Genomic DNA, 25,709 nt, shown 5'->3' on the forward strand with positions numbered 1-25,709 from the left:
AACATGTTGACTATCCAGTGGCAGTGTGGGCACCGTGTTAAAGCGGCAACTAAAGTAGAACATGGTTAACAAAATCAATTGTGCTGATTAATACATTGCATTTATGTTCACTTCTTAATGAGTTTATTCACCTACTGCAGGAAATTCCTAATCCCTTACGGTCACAACCGACTTCTACCTACTGTATTTTATCGCATTCCCCGATGCATGTATTTTTGCGCCTTTATACGCAGTTTATCAAGGGAGCTAATTCATACTTTTACTTGAGAATCTCTTTATTCTCTCTGTTCTAGTTATGAGCTGTGGCTCACGGGTTATTCTCGTATTATGAAAAGCTCTTTTCTTCGCCCTTCTTTAGCAGAGGCGCTTATACTCTAGTCATTACGGCGGATGAAGTCACGTGCTGCGCTCCCTTCAGTTCCTGGTACTTGGCTTCTCGAGCACCAAGACCGGTGTCCGGACACATCTGAAGCCGAAGAGATGCTGCCTGTTCAGAGCCTGCTCCGGGCCGGGCTCCGGTTGTCCTGTGGTGTGAGGGTAAGAGCTCTGAGCGCTTTGTGTGCTGTGTAATGAGAGAGCGCGCCGCGGCGCTATAATGTGGCGTAATTGAGAAAAAACCTTGTTTATGCGACGCTTAAACTTTGTTTTACAATTGAACTGTCAGTTGAACAGGGAAGTACCCGTGCTAGATGCGCGTGGTACATTAAGGGGGCGGGGCTGGGGCTGCAGTCTCACCCTCTCTAAATCATGTGTAAGAGTTTAAATAGAGTTGGTTAGGCGACCCAGCAAATTAACAGGGAAAGTCGAGCCAAGCGTCTGGCTCGGCTGTGAGAACCGGTGCACAAGCCGAGCCTTGCATTTGTTTACAGTGTGAATCGTGCAACAAACGACGCGTTAAATATGATAATTTTATAAGTCTCTGCAAAATAGAGAAAAATGCATTTCTGTAACGTGCGGCAGCTTTGACATTAATAAGTCACTTTTCAGGTTTATTGAGAAAATGAAGAAAAGGGGGAGGGGTGTGGGTTGGTGAAACAAAATATTTTCATAACATCACACAGTTAGGAGGAAGCCAGGTTTTCTGGTTCCACTTTGTACAAATCATGCACTACATGGGTGTCTTATGTGTCTCCTTTTTACCTGGATGTTAAACCTTAGTTTTCAACTTAGTGCACAAGTTTAGAGCGAGGGTGGCAGACAGAAGCCACACGAAAGCTCGGCTCGTTTTGGGCTCGAGGTTTCAAGAGGACTTCGAGCTGGCCCAGAGTCAGACATCTGGCACGAGCTTTAACCTCTTCGCCGCGGCGGGAATTCCGCCGCGGTGCTGGGGGGTGCGGGGGGGCAGCGCGGTGGCGCTGTGCTCATGACGCAGCCGCTCCGTCATGAGCCACGGTTGAGCTGTGCTCATGACGGAACGGTTCCGTCATGACTCCGCCCAGTTGCGTTGTCCCCCCGCACAGGCGGGGAAACAGCGCCGCGTGGGCGGAGCGGCCGCCAACGGTCGTGGCATGACGGAACCGTTCGGTCATGAGCACACGGCAACCGTGGCTCATGACGGAACGGTTCCGTCATGAGCGGGGAAGGGGTTAAGTGGCTCGACCACCTCTATTTTTAGGTCTCGCTGAGCCAGCGCATGCGCTGCTCTGCGAGACATTTAGTTAGTGGCTTTTCAAAGTGCTACCACAATCTTTTCCTGGCCTCAAGCTTGCGTTCACGAGCGCGTGCACGCACGCAGCCGCCATGTGGCTTTCATGGCTCATTAAGCCTTGCTCTCCCAAGCGCCTCGCTCTGCCCCTCCCCCACCAAAATGAGAACATTGATTATGGGTACCCACATTGCTTCCAAAATGACCTATAACCTTCCGAAGTAAAGGAATGCATATTTATATTGTCTCTCTGCGTGTGTTACCAAGATTTTCTTAGAGCTAACACTGACCTCCAGTGTTCATTTTGTCAATTGCTTTTCTGTTATTGTAAAATTAATTGCCAGCCACGGGAAGTCCGAGAATTCTAGTCCACACCCAGTTTAAGAAGTAGAAAGTGTCAGAAAACCGTCCCCGCCTAGCGAGAAATGAACAGAGGTGGCTTATTTCTGCTTACCTTTTTTATTAGAATGCCCTTCCTGGACGAGATCTAAATAGTCAATGTGCTGGTGAATAGCTAGCTTGTAAATAAAATACTTAGATTTCCTCTTTGTTTTTTTCTCTTTTTAATTTAATTTATATTGGGGATTCCTTTACAATCCGTATTTGAGGCGCATGTCCACCAGTTACCCTTTTAAAGAAAGGATTTGTGTACATAACTATGTTGTACGGTCTTCGAATACCTGAAAGAAGCATACACGAACACCTAGCTTCGGTTTTCTCGTTACAGACTATTTCTGACATTACGAATCAACTGTAATAAGAAAATGTGGCATTCCATTTCGCTGCATTCTGCTATTCCTTGCTGCGCCATTTAAGATGATGTATGCTTGTTTAAACAAAGGAGTCGTTTACAAATGTCTACATTTGGCATTGTCTTCCTTGTGCGCAAGTTCCCAGATAGGTTGAGCCATATAAGAAGCTCTGGGCCCAGAGACTGCCCTTTATTCGCATCGACGTTGCAGTGCTCGGGTGGTCAGCTCAGCAGGTGCTGCTCACTCAGGCGGAAGGAACTGCCAAGGAGTTTTCACGTCAGCTGTTCCCTGAATAGCATGAGTTCTCGGCGATCTAAGACGCGTTATGAGTCAGCGTGAAAATATTAAACTTAAATTTGTTTAGGTAGCTAGTGCAAAATCCAAATGTTGGCTATGCTGGCTGGATGTGTGCCTTGGGGTTTAGATGGGAGCGTCTCTCTTGTGTCTTTTTTTATGCTGCTGCTGCAATTTCTTGGTGATTTTTGGCACCTCGGTGTACTGCGGACTGTAATTATTTATGTGGACAGCATCACTGTGGGATTCCGTTCAGCTTGTTGTATGTGATTGAACGTTGTGCATTTCTAACAATGGTGCCGGAAGTCTGTGAAATGCTTTGGATTTTGAGTTTCCTGTATTCATATTAACCATTATCTAGGGAGTAATAACACCACACCCATTAGAATATTTAGTTTTCTTTTATTTTCTCAACGTAAAAAACTCTTATTATATAATCATAATGCATAATGTGCTTATAGAGTAATTTAAAGATTTGCACCGTGCTGGCTCCTTTGTCCATAGTGGTATTAACTTCGGGAGAAACAAGCATTGGCATAGCCAATAGGTCTCGCCTTTGGGACCGTATAAGTGTTTAGCCATGCAATACTTGATGTTGTTGCACCAAGGATATTGTGCTGCATAACTCAAAACTTATAAGGTCCCAAAGGCGAGACCTAGTGGCTATTTCAATGCTTGTTAAATCAGTCTCGGCTTCCGCCAGTAGCATTTTCCGTGACAGGATTTTTGAGCTCCTGCGAACAGCGTGGAAGCAAAACTACAAGTCCCAGAATACACCTGCTTTTGAGTGCTGATTGAAATATTCACAACTGGCTGACAATGTAACAAATGGCTGACAGCCATATGGCAGCTATGTGGGATACAGGAGGGGAAGAGATGCTTTGGGCTTTAAAAATTATCAGGTGTACCGGGTCGATTGCACAGCTGCAATTCCCAGACTGCAAAAAAATCCTGTTGTGAACAAGTACTTTATGCATGGACTTGAGCATCTTGAAACCTCTGGTATAGAAGAAGAGTGTATTATATGACATGCGTGAGAGGTTGGACCTTGGGGGAAAATAGTGAAGATATGTAGGGATTGTAAATGGAAGACAGGCTTGACAAAGTGGTGGGAGTAGGGAGGGGTCAATATTCCCCACACTTGTGCTGCAATATTTATGGATTTTAAAGCAAAGCTGCCTTATTTATTATTGATGAGGCAACAAACTCAGCTAAGACCACTAGATGTCACCAGATCCTAGATCGGCCATACTTTCTTTTCTCTGCAGAATTTCTTTTTTTCTCTCCAACCTTGAAACAAGTGTTTGTTCTTTGAAGGGCCCCGCTGCAGTATGTTGAAACGGGCCATGTAAATCTTCTGCCAAGCCTGGGATAAGCTTAGCACATTTATTTTATTTTATTTAATGCATTTTTATAAAGCGCGGACTTTACCCGAAGGTGTCAAAGCGCTGTACAATAGAACCAGTTACGTTACAAGAGAGAAATGTTACAAAATAGAACGTTACAAAAATAGCAGGACACAATATGTAGGGAAAAACATAGAAGGCAAGAACACAATATCAAACACAGCAAGCAAGGGTGAGGAATGTACAAGAAAATATTACAAATTTACAATGACTAACAAACTTCCTAGAGGGGTCTGAGAATTAAGGTATTAGTCCTGAAAGTGTCTTTGGAATAGAAGAGATTTGAGGTCAGCTTTGAAGATCCAGACAGAGGTGGTGGCACAGAGCAATGGAGGAAGCGAGTTCCAGATTCTCACTGCATTACCTAAGAACGATTGAGCCATAGATTTTTCCCTTTTGAAGGAGGGGGGCTCAAGCCGAAACTTTTCTGCATTGCGAGAAGGTCTCAAGCCTCCTGACAATTTCAGTTTATTCGCCAGATAACGAGGGGAGGAAGTGTGCAAGGGTTTGTGGGTGATGCAGGCCGTTTTGTAAATGGATCTTGCCTCGATGGGTAGTCATCGGAGAGAAGACAGGATAGGAGTGATCTGGTCACTTAGTTTGGACCCTGAAATGAAGCGCGCTGCTGAATGGAGGACGGATTTGAGGGGGTAGAGGTGAGATTTGGGTAGGCCAGTCAGAAGAGAATTGCAATAATCCAGTCTAGAGAGAACTAGCGATTGGACCAAGGTTTTTAGGTCTTTTTCCGGTAAGAACCAACGAATCCCCCACAGAAGGCGCTGCTGATAACGTGCGATCTTGGCAATGGAGTTGATGTGTGAATAGAAGTGAGGGAGCTCTTTGTATTGGGGCAAGGGTGTGGTAAAGTGTTACTTGTAGTCAGAACTGTTTAAGGTATTTTGGCCCCGTTACATTATTTGTTGTCCCCTTTTACCGTACATTTTTCCATCTACTATGAGAAAATTGGGACTGAGTCATTGAGGGACCTTATTTGAAATTAATATTATGTGATGCATGTTAGATTAACCCACATTATTGATTTATTTTGTATTTCCATGCTTGGTTTGATCAAAGCACTGTATACTTGTAGAAAGTAATACAAAAGTAAGTTTAAAGTAGGTTATTTTCCTTCCGTGAGCACTGGTGGAAGGGACTTGTATCGCCTTATGTAGTTCCAGCAGAGATCTTAGTAAATGTCTGTGCAATAATTGCGGATGGCTGAGTCTCCTAGCTTCATTCTGTCCCCCTTACAGTCTGGTTCTTATCCACTAAATGGAACTATATCAGCTGTGCCAGGTTCTTGCTAGTAGATTCTAGGGGACAGATTTATCAACGAGTTGCAATGCCCTTGCGCCATGCGAGGGGGCTCATGGTGATGCAACTATTAAGTGAGATCCATCAAGCCACGCTAGGTCACTGGGCGTGGCTTGATAAATCTAATGTAACCCAGCACAAATTGCTGCGTTGCATTACTCTGCCCCAGGGAGGCGTTCCATTGGTGAAGCATCCATTTGTGGATTTTGGCCCATTCCCAGATTTACCATTACTAGTAGATCTGGGAATGCATCCAAATGCTAGGCCTTCCCAGGTGAGACAAAACTTGGAGAAATATCTTTATTTGTTCTTGGTATTTACTCTTTCTTTGCGAGCTTCATTCTGCAGCTCACATAGAAAGAGGAAAATCCCTCTGAGGATTTCTTTTTGTGTAGGAAGGGGTCCCTTTCTGCACAAAAACAATCCTGTCCACAGTGCAGGCAGCCTTGCCTCACAGCGCAGGGGTGCATGCGTTGGCGCTAGGCAGCACATTGTGTGCCAATGCAAGGAAAGGACAGGAATGCGCAGTATCATGTTAAATACTTTGCATTCCTACCCTGTCAAGCAGCGCAGCAAGGTGGTTTGCTGCGCTGCCTGAAATAATGATAAATCTGTCCTGAGGTGTTATTGACAGTTCTGGCGTGGGGCACGTCTACCGTTTCGACGTCTTGGACCATGGTGTCCATATACTGTGCCTGCCCATTGTGCGTGGGCAGCTCAGCACCCATCTTCAAAATGCTGGCAACCGGTAACTCTGATAGACTCTTACAGGAACAATAAGATTATGTTTGAGTTCCCAGATTCAATGTTCTGACATGGGAGGGACATTCATTTTCTGTAAAGGGCCCAAGACTGTGCAACTCACTTTCTCTTGATATTAAGCGCTCTACCTCACTCTCTTATTCGTTCAGTCAGGCAGATAGAATCATCCGCGCTAAGACGTCTGCCTGGATCGTGGGTCCTTTACAGATAGTACTAATCAGTCAATCGAAGATGGAGAACATAATTTGCTTGAAGTGTTCTGAGTTTAAAATTAAAATCAAGAGCGGCTAAACAGTGAATGCATCTATACATAGAGGCTCAATATTGATTTGATTTGAATTGTTATTTATATAGCACAGCAAATGCCGAGGCGTCTTGGCACTAACTGTGATACATGGGTAATTGGAGAAACCTGACTCTGGATGTTTAGTTTTTAGCAAACAGCCAGGTTTTTAATTCTTTCCTAAACCTCATCCGATTTGGTTGGCGACGCAAGGTAGATGGCATCTGATTCCAGAGTTTTGCCGCACAAAAAGACAGTGTACGGCCCCCCCATCTTACCGTGCGTGTTTTTGGAACACAGACAAGGCCCTCCGTAGAGGATCTAAGAGTTCTTACTGGAAAATACCTGGTGAAAAGTTTCCGCATCTCCCTGGAGATGGCTCCATAGAGGGCCTTATGCACTAAACAGAGAGCCTTGAAGTTGGCTCTTTGATGGACAGGGAGCCAGTGTAGTGCTCTAAAGGCCTCTGAGGTGGGGCGACCCTTGGGGATGTTCATGAGTAATCTGGCCGCCGCATTTTGCAATGATTGTAACTTCCTCTCCTGTGCCTTATCGATTCCCATAAAGAGTGCGTTGCAGTAATCTTATTTGGATAACAAAAGTGCAACTACAACTGTCTTTTGGAGTTCATATGCGATGAACGGGAAGATTTTCCTCAATGTTTGTAAGAGGAAAAAGCAGGAGGAACTTAGTTGGTTGACATGGGCCGACAGATTAAGCTGTTCGTCAAGGATCACCCCCAAATTTTTAACTTTGGTAAACGGGGTAGGACAAACTCCCACCTTTGTGGGCCACCAGTTAGTGTTCCATAACGACGGTCCTTTACCGAATTCTAGGACCTCGGTTATATCCGTATTTATTTTCAGAAAATTTGAGCTCATCCAGCACATGATGTCTTTCAGACATGCATGAAAGCCAATGGCTACTGGCTCTGAAGGTTTGGAAACTGAGATGGTGAGCTGTGAGTCATCGGCGTACATAATCGAGGAAAAAACCATGTTTCCTGACTTCGTGGGCCAGTGAGGACACATATATGTTAAAGAGGGTTGGCGACAGAGCAGATCCTTGCGGAACACCACATGGGAGTTGGAAAGTTCCAGACTGTATGTTCTCCCAATGTATGTTTTGTTCTCTAGATTCTAATAAGGAGGAGAGGAGAGTTATCCTCCACCCCTATATCTCTCAACCGCTGCACCAACACCTTGTGATTTACGATGTCGAACGCCGCCGAGAGATCTAATAAAACCAGGATCGCTCTGCCACCCCCGTCCACTATCCTCCTCCAGCACCAACGCTGTTTCTGTCGAATGATACCAACAAATGTAAATGTTGTGGGAGTCCTTGTAGATGGACATGCTCTGGTGAAGTCTGCTGTCAGTAGCCCAGACTGAAGAGAATTTGAAAAGAAGAGGGTAGGATAGCTTTGAAATATATGTAGATGAAGGCCGGGATAGAAGCAACATCAGTATTGAAGCTGTGAAAGAGATAAAGTCTGAAGATGGATTTTTGTTAACCGCCAGGATCACTCAGTGAATTGAACCCTCCCATCAAATCTTGGCAACGCCATCACGTTATTCCTTCTTTCCAAAATTCGTGAATTGAGACCATTAAACTGAATAATATATACTGAGATTTAAATTGAGGCTAAGATAAGCCAGAGCCCACAGTATCTAATTAAATAAGAACAAGGACCTGAAGGAGAACCAGCATGTCAATTGCCTGAGGAATGAAGTTATACCAAAACAGAAGATAGGCTATGATCACATACCTGATGAAGAAATTTAGTTGCAAAATAATAGCTTGTCTGTGAGAGTGATCAAGGTATCAACTGGTCACATTCATTCCAGGATCTCTTTTGAATAACAACAACTTTCCTGTCACCTTGTTATACATCCAAGCAAGGTTTTTAGTTACAGTGCAAAGATAAGGTAAGGATGCAGTGCACACCCCTCATCAAAACAGCATATCCTGGAGGTAGATAAAAACCACTTCCCTGCTGGTCATAACTGAGGGCAGCCTGATATTCCCCTCCCCCCGCCACCCTTTACTCGTCTCGAGACCTCAAAACTGCATTTCCTGGGCTTAGACAAGCCATGGCCCTGAGGATCAAAGCAGCATGAGGTCCTGCATACAACTAGGTAAAGGCAGCCAACAGGGACACCCGGCATACCTAGGTTGTGCATGTCACTGCCTCGTAGTCTTAGTATTACATGAGGCGTCTGTTTTTCATTGTGTGACATATATGGAGATATAGCTAATCATGTATGAATGACTGAAATGACGATTGTACTCCTCCCAGAGGCATCGTCTGCCTGTTGCCCGACAACCAATAATTTTGTTTGGGGTAAAGGACAAGTTTTCATGATTATTTTGACTTTTAGACAAGTAAACCCAATCCAGTCCCGCATTATGAAAAGATGGAGCTGGCAAACAAGTGTTCTGTTCATTCAGAAAGTGAATGAGCTGTAAAGAAGCCTTTTAAATCTTGTCACATTTACTGTACCTTCAAAGACAGAGGTCAGACGCCAGCTCATGTCTTCTTACAAACTGCTGCTTATTTTATCCTGGAGATTGGTGTTTTCTTTTCTTTCTGACTGCAAAAGTTAGAGGATTTTGTAAATTGAACAGTCTGACAATGTTTGTGAAGCAAAAGGCTCTAGGAAGGCAGTTTTATTTTCTAAAACACACAACATTTAAATAGCTTGTAAATAAACAATGCAATTTAGGAAACCAATTTTTTTTGTAATTCAGGAGTGTGATGGTAACAAAGATTTTAATAGGATCAAAACAAACCATAACACTTTACTTGGTGCTATGTGAATGATAAACATTTGTAGAAACTCCATTTCCACACATTATCGCATGTACGCAAATTATTTTTATTAGTAAAATTCATGTCAGTGGGAAATGTGGCCATTCCAATGGAAAGTGCGCTGAATGTAAATTGCAGTGCACTAGTACATTATGCTTTAGTAATATATTTATTAAAAGTGAGAGTTCCTAAACATGAATTAAGAAACATTCCTGCTCCACCGTGATGACCGTGCTGTTAATGAGTTGAGACAAGTCACAGGGTCAAGCATACCCTGTATGCGGGCTAGTTTTGTATTATACATGGAGCAAACATTTAGTGTATTAAATTAAACAAAAAAGACATGCTGAACTCAAACATTTGAAGGTGCTCTCATGCATGATAATGAAGAGAAAGGTGGCTTTGTGAACTAAAAATGTTTGCCCAGTATCACATAGTTTAGACTAGTGTATGGTTCAAGAGCATTACAGGTAGGTGGATTAGATAAGTCCAGTCACTCGACCTGCAGGTCTGGTAACTTTTTAATGATTTTTCAAGGCCTGAACTACAGCATTACATACTTATCCGAAACTCCCACCATGGGCGTATACAAGGCTTACAGAAACAGAGAATAGCAGAATAACCATCACCTCCGTTTCTGTATGAACAGTGCAGCATCACAACCATGCCAGCCTCTTAGTCCCACCTACACGCAGACATCCAGGATGCTCAGCACCCCTCGATCCATCTTCTTTCATTCCTTGGCATTACTCTAGTCAATCTCCGTCCAGTGTCCAACCTCCCCAAAACTTTTTGAGCAGCCCTAATCGCATGTATTCCCTTTTCAAATGCTGTGCATGTACCAATCCCTGGTTCCCAATCCTGTGTTCTGGCAAGTGTCCCACTTTTTGGTAATGTCTCCATTCGCTATAATAAATTCCAGATCTATCAATATTCATTTATGTCGTTGCTTCCAAATCCCTAACCGTATCAAGGGCGCTTCCACCTCAGTGGTGGTGTCCATAGAGGCCTCCGGCTTCTGTACCACTGCAGTCCAATAAGTCCAAAGTGGGGGGCACAGTCCCACAGTATGGACATATCATATGTTAACGAGGAGTGCCTGCTGCTATCCAAATACATGCAGAGGCATTAAAGCTAGATTGATGATTGCTTTAAAAATAAAATGTACACAAAAAAAGCAACTCGAAAGAAATTTTTGCTAAACATTTGTGCAACATTTGCGAGTGTCCACACCGCTGGCACACTGAAGGAGCGCCAAAGGGCAAGCCTGTCTGTGCCCATCCACCCCCGGTGGCAGGAATCCTGGTTTTCCTTGCCCCCCACCCACTGATACCCTGCTGCTCTCCTCGCTGCTCTTCATCCCGGCCACCACTTGCTGCACTGCACCACACAACACAGAAGAACATTCAGGTGCACACCTAGCAAATTCTCATGCACTCTCCCACACCCTACATACACCACTCCCGCACCAACAACACCAAGCATCCCACTCGCTAATGCTCACACAAACCAGCCACCTGCTGGCACAGACCAAACACCACCCAAACAAGATGCCACACTCCTATCCATGCTCCTCAATACCTACTTGCCCACCAAATATGCCATGGAGATAAGGGAATTACTGCACGACCATGCTCTGGACCTGTTCTTTCACAGAAACATGGCTGAACCCAACTTTAGCACTGAACATTGCTACTGCCATCTCTACCGGCTACAAGATTGCCTGGCAAGACCACCGGCACCAGCCCGGGCATTGAGTTATCATATTTAATGATACCATCAGCCTTACCATCTTCTAGTACACCCCCACCAGCTATGTGTAACACTAAATGTTTAAGATACGCATCACATCCAACTTCTCCCTAGGCAAAACCCTCTTATACAGACCACCAGGACTTTCACACCAATTTCACCAGTGACATCACGGACTCCGTCGCACCCCTCCTCATCAACGTCAGCACCTTGAAGACCATAACTTTCACCTCGAAGACCACACCAACCCAAACTCTAGAGCTCTTCTAGCAAACCTCGGAAACCTTGTTCTCACCTGGTACATTTCCAAATCCACCCACACCCCCGGACACCTATGGACCAAATTATCTCATCAACAGCAACATCACAGTTGACAATCCAGCAACTGTGACCTCGAAAGACCACACACTCGTCGGTTTCAGAATACCCATCTGGCACCCCCACAGACCTACCACAACTGAAAAACATCTCAGAAGAGGAGTGGGCTTCCTCCCTCTCTGAGCACCAGTCTGAGCACACCAGCAGCTCGCGCAAAGCCATCAAGATCCTCAACAGCTAGATCACTGCATGCGCCGACACTCTTGCTCCCCTCAAACACAACCCAATGGCTAGAGCCCGCCACAGGCCAGCTGGTACACAAAGGAGTTCAGGCTGATGAAACGCCTCTACAAGCAACTAGAGAACAAATGGAAATCAAGTCAAAATACCCCGGTTAAAGACATCTTCACATCCGCCGTAGGACACTACCACCAGTAGATATGGAACACCAAGGGCACAGCCATTGCAGATTGTATCGACACATTCACTAACAGAACGAAGGAAATCTTTGCCAACCTCAAAGATTTCACCGTGCTTCCACCAGCATTATGAAACCCCTCACAAGACCTTTGCAACAAGTCTCTGAATTCTTCTGCAACAAAATCACCTGTAATACACCAACTTCGACCCTCAACCAAACCCTGTCACGATCTCAATTCAACTTTCCATTGCGGCCGATGAACAAACCATGAGTTCGTGGCCTGCCTTCCCCACCATGGAAATCGCTGCTACCAAGAAAACCAGCCTGATGGGGCGAGGGCTCCAGATGGCCCTTAACCCCACCATGCCTTTGCCAAAGAACTCGTACTGATCAGCAAAGCACTAACACCCATCATCAATGCCTCCATTGACTCAGCCACTTTCCCCAACTCCTGGAAACATGCCACCTTGATGCCCTTGCTCAAGAATCCAAACACTGACCCAGCCACACTTTCCAATTATAGACCCATCTCCCTCATACCATACCTGGCAAAGGTCTTGGAGATACTAATCAAGCAATGCCTCATGGACCACCTCAGCAACCATCAGCTCCTCGACGCCATGATGTCCAGATTCAGTCCCAAACACAGTACAGAAGCAGCCAGTGACAGCGGGTGACATTCTCCTACATAATCATGAAGCTGTAAATGATTAGACAACCCAGAACACAACACTCCCGACTCTCTCAGGAATCGCGGTAGCAAGACATACCCTTTCGCTCACTCACTCGTACTTGTCCACAATAAGAATTGTCAGTCACGGTTATAGTTCAAAATGTTTATTTTAACTATCGTGCTCTATAATGCAGTGTACGAGCCACTACCAGCAGCAAAATGCATGAACCTAAAACAGTTAGCATTGTTACAATTCCATAGAATATAAAGGGGGATGTCATTATATACAGACAGTAGAAAAAGGACTATAAGGCCTAACCACCCTCCCCTTGGTAAGGTGAAGTTAATTATATAAAAGAAAATCTCTGGGCTTCGTCAGTAGACCCCATACCTTAGTGCCTAGATGGATGTTTTACATCACAGGAGCTTCATAGCTCTTCTCCCTGGAAAGGTCCCTCTCCAAGTGTCTTTTTAGAACAACATGCATCCCCCTAATATCAAAGCACTAGTTTCCAGCAGCACACTGTGTTAGGATTTTTGTCTAGGTGCTAGGGACTGACCAGAACAGAATAACAAGGGGCATTGTTTATCGATCTTGCACATCGTGTTCAGACTAAACTCCAGGAACAGGCAGACAATGCAGAAAGCAAACAGTTCTCATGCGAAAGGCACAAACCGAGTCTTGCAAAATAAAGTCATGTAGTATCGTGCGCAAAAGCAGCATCATGGCAGCAGAGCTCAGGCTAACTTAACAATGTCGACAATGACACTAACGGCCATATAACAGTTCTGGATGAGTGCCCAGTGGCGAGCGAGCCCTAATGCCATTTGGGGGGATCTCACCCCGCCCCCAAGAAATTTTTGAAAAACTAGTGGAGAAAATGCTGAATTTTCAAGCTAATTTGAGAAAAGCAAGAAGGTTAATAAAGCAATTATGAAAGTGCTGTCATGACATCAATAAAGAGACTTAATTTGATAATGACATGGGTAGCTGTTTATTCAGTTTACCTACAGAACTTCATAGCAGACTTTGAGATAACAATGGCGAGTACCTCACATATTTCTTTATTTATTGATATACCTTTACAAATTAAATCTACTGTGGAAATACAAGTTATTTGATTTGTCGGATTGGAGACAATGAGACAGCAAGGAATAAACATTTTATTGCTTGTACTCCTGAAAGCGCCTACAGCACATCAGTTCATGTAGCCTGCAAGCCATTTGTCAGGCTATAACAATATCACAGAGCACACAGGGCTGAGAGCTCAGGTCAGGAGTGAGACGGGCTGTAAACTGTTGGGGGAAGGAAATTAACAGCAGCCAGAGTCCATTGTGAAAATTTGATTTACATGCAAGTGGGTGGCAAGCCTGCAAGCATTACCAATCCTCTCCTTCAGATAGAAACTGCGGAGAGGGCCACGTGACCTGGTACTGCAATTGGGTGCATTTGCAATTCAGTAGGTCTCACATTTGGGAGAATTTGACCTATTGACGATGTAAATGACAATGCCTTTTATTTGTGTGGTTTGAAAACTTGCAAGAGGTGGGTAAACATGCACTTTGTACTTATAGTAGTTGCTTATGATAAGCAAGGCTAGCAATAAGTGCACCTCTTTTACGGCCGGCCTTGCTTCTCATAAGCAAGGACTATAAGTACAAAGTGTGTGTTCACGCACCACTTGCAGATTTTCAAAACGCATAAATAAAAGTCATTGTCATTTACAATGCCAATCGCTCAAACTCTCCCAAATGCGAGAGCTATTGTATTGCAAATGTTTTTTTTTTGTTTTCAGTTTTTATTGCGCGAACTCGACCCAAAGTTAGTAAAGTGCTTTACATGAGCACCAGTTACATCACAAAAGGACACATTCATTTTTGGTAGGCTCTGAGAAACAAAGTGATTTCCCCAGAATCACCTGGTGTTGAGCTGACGCCGAGACACGAACATGGATCCCCAGTTCAAAAGTCAGCAGCTCTGGCCCTTACGCCTCATCCTCTATTTACAAAAACACAACACAAATGTAACCAAATGTGTCAAAAGGCAGAATCCTTCCTAGAGTTATAGACTAATTAATAGTTGTCACATCACTCCTAAATTCTCTTTCTCACGAACAAGAACCCCAACACAAGAAACAAGTTCACCACTTGCGTGACTGAAGTCACTAACTGGATGAAAGGCAAATGTCTCAAGCTCAACACTGACAAGACAGAAGTAGTGATCTTTGGCAACATGGGACTCCAACTGGTGTCTGACCAAACTTGGACCCACACCCAGAACCCATGTCCATTTCCTTGGATCACCATCTGATGGAGTCCGTGTAGGAGGGTGTAGTGTGACACAATGTCAAAGGCTGCTGAGAGGTCAGAGGATTAGGGCTGCGGACTCTCCCTGGTCTAGGTGAGATTGGATGTCATCTGTGGCTGGATTAGGGTGGTTTGGTGCTGTGATTAGCGTGGAATCCCGATTGAGATGGATCCTGGTGGTTGTTGATCTGTAGGTTTTGGAGAGTTGGCTGTTTATTGCTTTCTCCAGGACTTTAGCCGGGTCAGCGGTAGATGTTCTTAGCAGAGGTTTTACTTCTGCCTTTTTCCATCCTTTTGAGAAGGAGGCTTAGGTGATGGATGAGTTGAGAATGGTGGTGAGTTCCTTACTGATGGAGTTGCTCCGTAGGTTGTGCATGTGGTGGGGGCAGGGGACTCTGGGTGCTCCTGAGTGGATGGAGTTCATGATGGTAGATTGTAGATTGGTTTGTGTGATTAGTTGATCCCACATAGTGATTATAGTGTTTGAGGTGGTCACTGCTGTTGAGGAGTTCGTCGAAGTTGTCCCTTGTTGGCTGCAGGTTGAAGTGTTCGTAAATGGTGACCATTTTGTTGTAGAAGAAGTCTGGGAGGGTGTTGTAGAGATCCTGCGAGGGGTTTATAGTGTTCTCAGTTGCTAAGGGAATTGGTGAACTCTTTGATGCTGAAGAGTTCCTTGCTATGGTTGGATCTAGCTTAGAGGTGGGTGGCTTGGGCTTTCTTTTTCAGAGTTTTCAGGCATATGTGATATATTTATTGAGAGGAACTTTGACGTGTGCTCGGTCGCTGAGTGTTTTGTTGGTGTGCCAGATTCTTTCTAGTCGTTTGCAATTGCATTTGGAGGCATTTACTTCAGGAGTAAATCAGTTAGTGTGTTTGGAGGGTCTGCCTTGTTTTGTAGGTTTGAGGGATGTGATTATGTGAAGGGTGTTGGTCCATAGATTTTCTATTTCCTTGCTCCAGATCCGATGGGCGGTGCTGGTCGGTGGCAATGTTGTGGGTGGTGGAGATGGAGAAGTGGAAGATTGAGCGGTCGAACCAGGAGATCTCCGAGGTGTAGCTGTATTTGATTCTGTTGGCGGTTGTGAAGATCAGGTTCAGACTGTTTCCAGCTAAGGGCATGGGGTCAGTGATGATTTTGGTGAGGCAGAGGTTGTTCATGCTATCTATTACATTTGCTGTGTTGTCATCGCTTGGGTCACCTGTGGAAATTGATGTCTACAAGGTAGATGAAGTTCTTGGAGAGGATGACCAGGGAGGCTAGGAAGTAGGTGATGTCCTTGCAGATGGTGGGACGTGGTCTGTATGCCAGGGTGCCCCTGATGATTGACTTGCTGTTTATGTTGAGTTTAAAATTTAGATGTACCATAATGGGGGTGGTGTCATTGGTGGCTGCTGTGCAGTGGAGGGACTCTGTGTGGATGATGGCTATACTACTTCCATGTTTGTTGACTCGGTGAATGATCTTGTAGCCCCTGGAAGTGAGCGGGGCAGTGTCTGGTGCAGGAGCAGGGTTGAGCCATGTCTCAGAGCGGAAGATGACGTTGGGGTGAGGGAGGTGATGGTGTTCCAGATTTCTGTGGCATGTTTGTGGAGTGATTGGGTGTTGAACAGGAGGCATTGGATTTCTCTTTTGTCAGTGGGTATGGGCTGGTTTCTGAGGGGTGGTGGGTCGACGTTGCAGAATAATCGGTAATGTCGGCAGGAAAAGGGTCCTGCCTATGTTTGAGGGTAAGTGAGGCTGCAGAGCTCTCTGTGAGGTCCTGGGATCAGGGAAGTTAACTTGACTCTGGGGAATCTGGGGGTTGTTGGAGAACCAGGGGTCTTGTCACTGGGCGCAGTCCAGGTGTGGACGGGCACAGAGGGGCTTGCCAAATGCACGTCCCCGTCGCGGCCTCCATTAAGTAGTTTCCTGAGAGGGGGCTTGGCACTGAGCAGGGTTAAGAAAAGACATGACGTGCGAGGGGGAAAGAGGTTACTTTTAAGCGAGAATTAGAGAACACGATAAGGCAAAAGATGCAATGTTACTAAAAAGGAGAAAAAGAGTCCCAAATGACCGGAGAGAAGGTCACGAATAAGCGGGAGAAAACGAAGGTCATGGAGGCAAAAAGGAGGCAACAAGGTTAAGTTTAGGCGGTAAAAAAGACTGTTTATGGAGGCAAATATTTTACGTTTAGGTGGGGAAAAAAGACAGGAGGCAAAAGGTTAAAGTTTAGGCAGGAAAATACTTTATGGGGGGCAAAAGGTTAAGTTTAGGTGGGAAAAAAGACTGTTTATGGAGGCAAAAAGGTTAATGTTAGGAGGAAGGAAAGCAATGTTATGGGGAGAGGTTGAGAGCAGTGGTGAGGTGTCTGGCTGACAGCGGTTACAAACTTGAGCAGGAGGTCAGACTGCAGCAGCGGTAATATACAGTGTTTCACACAGCAGGCTACACATGTGTATGTACATACTCTGTGTAAAAAAGCATACCTCTTTTATTGTTCTCTATCTAGTCATGCATCTCCTAGTGATCAGAGAACCTTGGAGATAAATGTGTGTTTTATTTTGTCTGTACTTTGTAGTGCTGCTCGAAACCTCATTTTACATTCAGAAGCAGATCTGATAGTTTAAATGTTAATTATGCACCTATTTCTCTAAGTATCACTGTCTTACTTTTTGTAAAGTTGTAAATAACAGGTGTTAGAGTACCTCATTTAATTTGTCCTTCATTCACTTTAATTCTTCCTAATCGGTCATGTAAGAATGATGAGCAGAATGAGAACTTCCAGTAATAAAACCTGCAGGAAAAACTTAATTAACAGAACTATAATTCCAGCTTAGACATCAGGTTTTAAAAACCATATTATGTTGGGGTTATCAGCATGACCATCTTTGCAGGTATAATATCACTATTCACATGTTAAATATTTGAGACCATCTACTTATGCACAATCCCAACTTCCCCCCCCTTTGTTAAATCTGAAAGACCATGCATTGGCACCCTCGCCATGGAAATTTTATTGCATTCTCTAGTTGTATTTTTCCCTTGGCTGCATTGTATTTGTGTATATTCTCAACTCACTGGGGTGTATGATGTATTTATAATGTAAAATGTGTTAAAAAAATAATCTTTCCTACGTCTTTATCATGAAATTTATTTTGCTGCTCCTTACTTTCTTCTTACTCTTTTTACTGCCATCTCCCTTTCTTCTCTCCTCTTCTTTTACACACTCCACAGTATTCATCTTCTTGTTTACTTCACAGCCTCATCTGCATGGACTCTCCGGGCCCTCCTTGCCTTCCAGAAGGTACAGTCAGGGGTCTCCGCCCTTCCGCATTCATCGGTTGGACCATTTGGTGCTCACTGTGAAGAGCCTGGAGAAGACAATCCATTTCTACTCCCGAGTCCTTGGCATGGATGTGGTCACCTTCAAGGTAGTTCTGAGTTTCCCTCACAATCGTGGGACACCTTTGGGCAAAACTGTCCCCTTTTCCTAGATAGTGTCCCATATTGAATATTTAGCTATTTAGCTAAAGATTGGATGTGTGAGTCTGGTGGTGATGATGCAGGCTGATGTCTTACTTTGGAGCTGGCTGTGACCGCTGGAGCAGAACCACCTCATTCATGCAGAGATATACTCAATTGACTGGTGCTGAGCCTTCTCCACTTACTAGCCTCCCCTTGCAACTACTAGACTAGTAACCCTCCCTTGACGCAGCTGGACTGTTGGCCCTACTCTTGCAACTATCAGACCACTGCCCTTCTCTTTCAACCGCAGGATGGTGAAGCTACCTCTTGGAGCCACTATACTACTGGCCCACCCTTGAACCTATCAGATTGGTGGTTCCCTTCATGGTGCTGCTGGACTGGTTCATCACCCATGCAACCAAACGACTAACTGGAGCTTGCTCCCTCTTGCTACTCCTAAACCCATGACCCTTGCTTGTTACTACCTGACCTGTTCCCTCCTCATGCAACCGTAGACCAGCTTTGACCTTCACCCACTAATATCATGGCTATTTTTCTTCAGCCTCCTCTCAGGTGCCCACACCAACTATTATTGACTTTCCGATAGCAAAGGAGTATGTGAGAGAGTACTGCTGCCATGTTTGACACTGATGCTTGAGGTCTGCTGTAGATTTGTTCTCCTTACTAGCTTGAATTTGCTTGGACTTCCTTTATTTCTTCTAACCTATGATGACTGTTTTTGTTTTTAGTGTCCTTTACATTATTGTGACCTTGTTCGCAGGGAAACCGGAAGGCATTGAGTTTCGGGAACCAGAAGTTCAACCTTCATGAGCGTGGGAAAGAGTTTGAGCCAAAAGCTCATCAGCCCACCCCGGGCTCCATCGACCTCTGCCTGATCACACAGACCCCGCTGAGCACAGTCCTGGAGCACCTGGAGGTCTGTGCAACGGGGCAGTGGTTGTTGCTAATTTAATTCACATGTGAAATGCTGGGTCCTACTGGGAAATCTTTGCAGGTCCCTGAGTGAAGCCCCTACAGATCACTGGATAACGTTCTGCTCCATGGAGTGTCTGCTTGTTTAATTTAAGTGACCCGCTTTTATATGTGTTTATTTCCTGGGTTGGATGTATAAGAGATTAGTGGGTAAAGTTCCCCTTTTCATTTATAGGAATGCATCCTTAATGCACTGATTTCATTTTGTTTGCAGACATCTTACTTTTCAGCTCTTCACTTCGACCTGAATATTCCTTGTTATGGCAGCTCCTTTTGTTATAACTCTAACTAGTGTACTCTGCAGGGTCTGTAAAAGTGGCATGGCCTAGCAGTAGACCGCACACTCCACTGCATTTGTTGTCCACTCTCGATTCTCTCTTCTTTAAAACCATGTTATAAAACCACCATCTGCTGTTACCCACCCTTTCCATCACTTCGCATTTCCTTTCGCCCATGCCCTTCACCATTTCACCTTCCTTTTGGTCCTCCTTCTCCAATATTGTCTGATAAACACATCATTACCCATAAACCCGGTGGTGTGTAGATTTTCCACGGTGCCTTTCCTTTTGCATCTCTAGTCCATTGCTCACTAGCTCCTCTCAGCCTACACCTCATTCAGTGTTCCTGCCATCCATCCATACATACATCTGCTCCCCCTGACTTTTCCCTTTTTTAGATCTTCCCTTCACCTTCTCATTCATTATCAATACTTGATATCTCATTAATTTCTTCTCATGCTAGAGGGCTCTCTTCTCCACTAGACCCATCTCCTATCACCCTTCCCTTCTGTTACTCTTCTCTGCTGCTGTCCTTTCCCTTTATCACCCACCTCGCCTGTTGGACTGTTCTCCTCTGAGTTAGTCCTCATTACATGCTGTCTCTATCCTTTATTTGTCACTTTTTCTTCTGTTCACACGTCCACACCCCGCTATGCATGCTGAACACATTTTAGATATTGTGAAATTTGCCCATTTTAATACATGAGAAGAAATTGATGGGAACTGCAGTAGAGAGCTTTTCTGAGATACTCCAGGAAGTGTCTAAGGATGGAACTCTACCCGAACCTGTTGAAATCCAAAACGAATCTCTCTGCATGAAAAATGTAGGATTTCCATGCTCAGAAAATGAAATTGATTTCTGAAAGTAATAGTTCCTCAGAGGAGGTCATGGTTGTACCAGCTACTTTCTCCCGAATACCTACTGCCATTTGTTGCTTACTAAAAATACAACCAAAGGGGATGATGAACGGAGTGTTGAACATCGCAAGCACTCACCCCCAGTCAACTGATCTGGGTTTAATCCATCATCATTCTTTAGCTCACTCCGCCACCCCCGTTCAGACATGGCCATATGCAAATCAGTCCGACCCTGTGCCTCATGGGAACAGTCCAGCCCGAACTGCCAAGCCATGTCTTCCCTGGACTGGAAACAAGCATCCTGGGACCGGTTTCTGGCTAATCAGCCGTCATCAGGCAGGCTAGCATGAATCCAGTGGCAAAGTGAGCAAGGGACCCACTTCTGGGCATGCCCTGCCAACTTAGGTCGAACAAAGCAAAACCAAAGGGGATGATGAACGGAGTGTTGAACATTGCAAGCACTCACCCCCAGTCAACTGATCTGGGTTTAATCCATCATCATTCTTTAGCTCGCTCCGCCACCCCAGTTCAGACATGGTCATATGCAAATCAGTACGACCCTGTGCCTCATGGGAACCGTCCAGCCCGAACTGCCAAGCCATGTCTTACTAAAAGTACTTCATCCGAAACTTTGTCTACCCTCGGAACAATGGATATCACACAGCATTAAGGTGATCCATGTCCGTCATCTCTTTCTTAACAACTCTCTTAACAACTCTCCATAGTTTCAACTCCAGTCATCACTGAGGTAATCATTAGGTCACTTGTTAAAGTTCATGTTCTGATTCTGCTGCTAAAAAGCAAGCATTGTTAGATTATTTGGACCTGACTGATTACAGGTCAGTCACTGGAACCCACTATCCAGAAAAGGTAGTGATTATGCAACTCACTGTACACCTGGAACAATAAGGTCTATTGAGGAAGCTTAAGTCTTGTATTATGCAAGGTTGGAGCCCTTAAACAGTTCTGTTGGACACAAAGTGTAAGATACTCAGGGTAGTAGATGAGGCCTTGAAGCACTTTTGCTGCTTTTTAAACCACTTTGTGGCCTTTGATACCATTGAGCATGTGACCCTTTTTAGGTCGAGCCCAGACAGCGCTTGTGTTGTCTATTCAAGACAGGTTTTATATAGTGTCTGGGCTTATAGCCCACCCATTGTCTTTCATTTGTTTATTTCAGTGTCCTTTAAATATCCTTGCTTCCAAGTGGTCAATCTTTCCTATTTGTCCCTCTATTTCGTTGGTTGTTCATTCCAATAGAGCAGTTCCCCAGTCCTTGTAGCCTCCCACTTGTGTTCATTTAGTCTTGTTCCTGCAAACTATTTTTAGGTTGAGCCTCGACAGTGCTCGTGCTGTCTGCAAGAGCTGGTGTATCTCTTCCGTGGGCTTTTGTCACACCCACCAATTGGTTCTTTCTTGTGCCATTCCGAAATGATGACTTTCTATTGATCCATTCCTCTCAATTGTCTCTCTTTTGATTGCGTGTTTCATCTGAGGCCATTCCACTAAGTGATTGCTTTTGTTGGCCCTCACAGCTTCCTCCAGCACAGCGCTTGATGGCTCCTCCTTCCTTCTGGGCGTTGTAGCCTGTTACAGCCTGAGACTGGCTGTTTGGGTGGAATTTTGATTGGCACAGTGATCATTTTGTTTGGCCATCGCAACGTGCATGATTAACTTTAATAAACAATGCATTTTCCATGCATTTTAACATGGACAAAGCCCTCTTTTTTAGCCACAGGGAGATTAAGTGATTTGCTCACAATCACAGAAAGTTTGAGCCTTCCGCCAGACTCGAACCGGGTTCTCCATACTTCAAAGTCAGATGCTCTAGCCATTCTGCTGTGTTGCTGAACAACCAAGTGCATGTATATTCCGGAGCTGTTGCTGAAGTGGGCTTCTGTTCTGACAGGTGAGGGTGCCATGACAAGCAACACCGACAAGTGTCTGGGGCCGCAGAAACTGAAAGAGCTGAGCGACAATTCCCTGCCGCAAGAAGGCTACATGGGTTTCAGCATACGAGCACGATTTATGTGGTATTATTCAAAGGCCTCCTAGTGTCGTTTGCATTGCAGATGCCTTGTCAGGCCTATAGGAGCGTACAGAAAGTGTTTATATGCTTACACGTGATGTGTTGGGTCGCGCAGTGATGCACTTCCTGTCTGTCTCAGTGAATTAAACAGTGGCGTCACAGACCGAAGCGGCTGCAGACGCACTGCGCGAAACAGGTGATAAGCCGATTTCCGCCCACTAGAAGCACCGTTTATGTTACTGGCATTGTCTGTCTGAGCCATTTCTTGGCTTGAAACAAATGCTTCCTTGTGCCTGTGAATAGATAACTTCCACAGTGGTGGATTAGGCAACATGTATGCTGACAGACATTATTTTGAGGTGAATAATTAAACCCCACATCAAAGTGCTCCAAGGACTTTTTTCCCATGGCTGAAGGAGATGTTGTTAAAAAAAAGTTGCATTGTCTGCCTCTGAATGACACCTCCCAGAAGGTAAAGCTTGGATGTTTACACTCCAGACTCCTCTATACAGGGTGCATTCGATTAGAAAGACTGCAGACTGAACGTACCCTTCTTTCAGGGCCAAGGTATTACATGTACATATGTTTATCCCATCAGTAACTTAATGCTTGTTTAACTTTGTAGAAACTTCCGCCAGGAAAGAGAGTGCCTTCTCATCAAACGTGAGCACCTTGTAAACCAGAAGCGCGTTGTGACATTAAAATAGTGTACTAACTGGGTAGCTAGGATCTAAAAGCAGACCATATATATTAAATGGAAACTCAGACGATACAGAGATGGTCGAATTGTTAATCATTTTTGTTAGTTTTGCATTCCTGCTCAAAATTATTGTTTTATTGTTTCCATGCTTGTAAATATGAAAATGTCAATCCAGTTTGCAGCTGCTGCATCCTTTTTATATCAGCACAGTTCATATACACATGTTATGGTCACATCACACAATTATTTTTGATCTCTCCAGCTACCACATTCCAGGCACTGTAAAACAGACCCTGTCTGGAATTAAATGAAGTCGTGTGATTCAGAGGATAACTTAAATGCATGAAACGTTTGAGTTATACTCAGCAATGTTTTGCTTTCGCCGCCTGATGTTTGCTTTCTGTTTCTTCTGTTCTCCCTTGAACACCCTTGCTGCTTGCTGCTTTTACGGTTTCATCTGTAATTCCCCATTCTAAGTGCTCTAGACAGTGCTGCTAGCTTCTTTCTTGTCTCATCAGTAATTCCTCATTCTAAGTCCTCTAGACAGTGCTGCTAGATTCTTCTCCGGTTCCGTCGGTAATTCCTCATTCTAAGTTCTCCACACAGTGCTACTACCTGCTTCTCTGGTCCAACTGGTAATTCCTTATTGTAAGTCCTCTAGGCAGTGCTGCTAGCTGCTTCTGCGGTCCGAATGTTAATTCCTAATTCTAAGTCCTCTAGGCAGTGCTGCAGCTGTGTCTCTCTTCATACATCCACTACACTCCAAACTACAACACATAGGTGAAAGACATTGTCATTTACAACAACAATAGCTCTAATTCTAAAAACAAATGCAAGACCTACTGCATTACAAATGATTGTTTTCTTTAGTTTCTGCACAGCGGCGAGGGAAGGCTCTCCTTTTGGCAAAGCTGATCCTCTTGACTTTAGATTTCTTGCGCGATTGAAAACAGGCCTGCAGATCTTGTCACGGCACCCACTTTCTTGTTGCACCATTGCGCACCTTTAATTTTATCAGCATGACACCCCACAACTGGTGATCGTCCCTGCAAGGACTCCAGTATGTGAAGCCTCGGGCCCCTGGAGCCTACGTGCATCCGCCTCTTATGTTTTTTATCTTGCCTTGTTGTCGGCCTACACCACCTCCTACTTTGCCCATGTGCAGGAGAAACGCATCATTGAAGTTATGTTTTTTCGAGCGAACCCTAAATCCGGTGTGAGTTACTATATTTGTGCGTTGGCTAAACTATGCCCCTATTGATCAGAATATAATGTTAGAGATAAGGTACCCCCTGCCTTACATTATAAGGATATTGCAAGTCACCAAAATGTTCCTTTATAAGGTTATGAAACTCCAAGGTGAGTTGCTATATCCTTATCATGTACACCATCACTTTTCCCACAAACCACTTAAAACCTTGGTGTGTAGCTCTTTCATATGAAAGAGCAAGCATGTTTGCAAACTTGAAGAATAAAAATAAAACCTCAAGTGCAAAATTAAAAACCTGTTAGATACTTGTTGCAAACATATTAGAAGCAGTGCAATACAAGTTCAACACAAATCAGTTAAAAAAAACTGTAGTAGCTCAGAATGTGTAGAAGCATGCAGAAACATTCTAGCTTTTCTCTATCTAAAGAGTGAAAAAAGAAACATATTTTTTCTTCTTGTCATTGTAAGCTATTAAAATAGAGCAGAAAAGCAACGTTCCATTTGTTGCTTTAAAGAGCTGTTTCACTTATGCTCCGATACTTGATCTGCCTTTCACCTCGGCTGCCCGCTCTGGCCGCAGGCATTATGACGTCTGACCTCGACTGTAATAAAATTGTAATAGTCAAGTTACATCTTTTCTTTATAATCGGCAACTTCGTGCATCACAAGCCGCCCATTATAAAGAAATTAGGGCCAGATGTACAAAGTGTTTTCCTGTTTGCAGACTGGATGATTTGCAGAATCGACCCATGTGTGAATGCAAAAAAGGATTTTTTTAAATGTACCAATCCCGATTCGCGATCGGCATTAGTAGGGACGTGTTTAGGGCATCCCTTCCTAATACCGAATCTCAGTGGTATATGTGAGTGTCTTGTGACCAAAATGTGGTCGCAAATCATTTGCATTTTACCGTCTGCTTCAAGTAGGTGGTAATCCATTCTCAAATGGGAAGGGGTTCCCAAGGGACCACTGCGTACTCTTAAAAAATGAAAAGAATACTTTTAATTTTTCTTTTTGAAACACACCCTATTTTTGGGCTGCATTTAAAAAAAAAAAGATTGCTTTATTCAAAAGTAATCACAGACATGGTGGTCTGCTGACCCCGGCAGGCCACCATCCCTGTGATTTTTTTTTGATTTCCAGTGGATCGCAAACAGAGACCTACCTCATTAATATACATGAGTTGGGTCTTTTTGCGACCCACTAGGAATCACAAAATGTGTAAAACATATATTTGTTTATGGGTGTTTGCGATTGCCAAATAGCAAAAAGCAAAATTTGCTACTTGAAAATTGCAAATGATTACCTACATACATCTGGCCCTTAGAGACTGACGTTTATGCAGGGATTACAGAATCCCATGTATTACGGCGCTACCTTGGCATGGACTATTATTGGTGCAAGATTGGACTATTGCTGCTTCTTATTTATTGGAACATCCAAGACTGTCTTAAGAA

The 25,709-nt window shown here is 44.2% G+C and overlaps 1 protein-coding gene across 3 annotated transcripts in view; it reads left to right on the forward strand.

Moving 5' to 3' along the window:
• The first annotated feature begins 383 nt into the window (after positions 1–383).
• Positions 384–25,709, forward strand: part of GLOD5 (glyoxalase domain containing 5) — a 30,883-nt gene continuing 5,557 nt past the window's right edge. For all 3 annotated transcript variants that reach the window (XR_014969997.1, XR_014969998.1, XM_085630473.1), the window contains exons 1-3: positions 384–537; positions 17,980–18,150; positions 18,966–19,121. Coding sequence is in view for 1 of the 3 variants with exons in the window: in XM_085630473.1 (XP_085486599.1) it covers positions 391–537; positions 17,980–18,150; positions 18,966–19,121 (474 nt within the window). In the remaining 2 variants the exon portion in view is untranslated. The remainder of the gene's footprint in view (positions 538–17,979; positions 18,151–18,965; positions 19,122–25,709) is intronic.

Source organism: Triturus cristatus, chromosome 10 (genome assembly GCF_964204655.1).
Source record: "Triturus cristatus chromosome 10, aTriCri1.1, whole genome shotgun sequence".
NCBI lineage: Eukaryota > Metazoa > Chordata > Amphibia > Caudata > Salamandridae > Triturus > Triturus cristatus.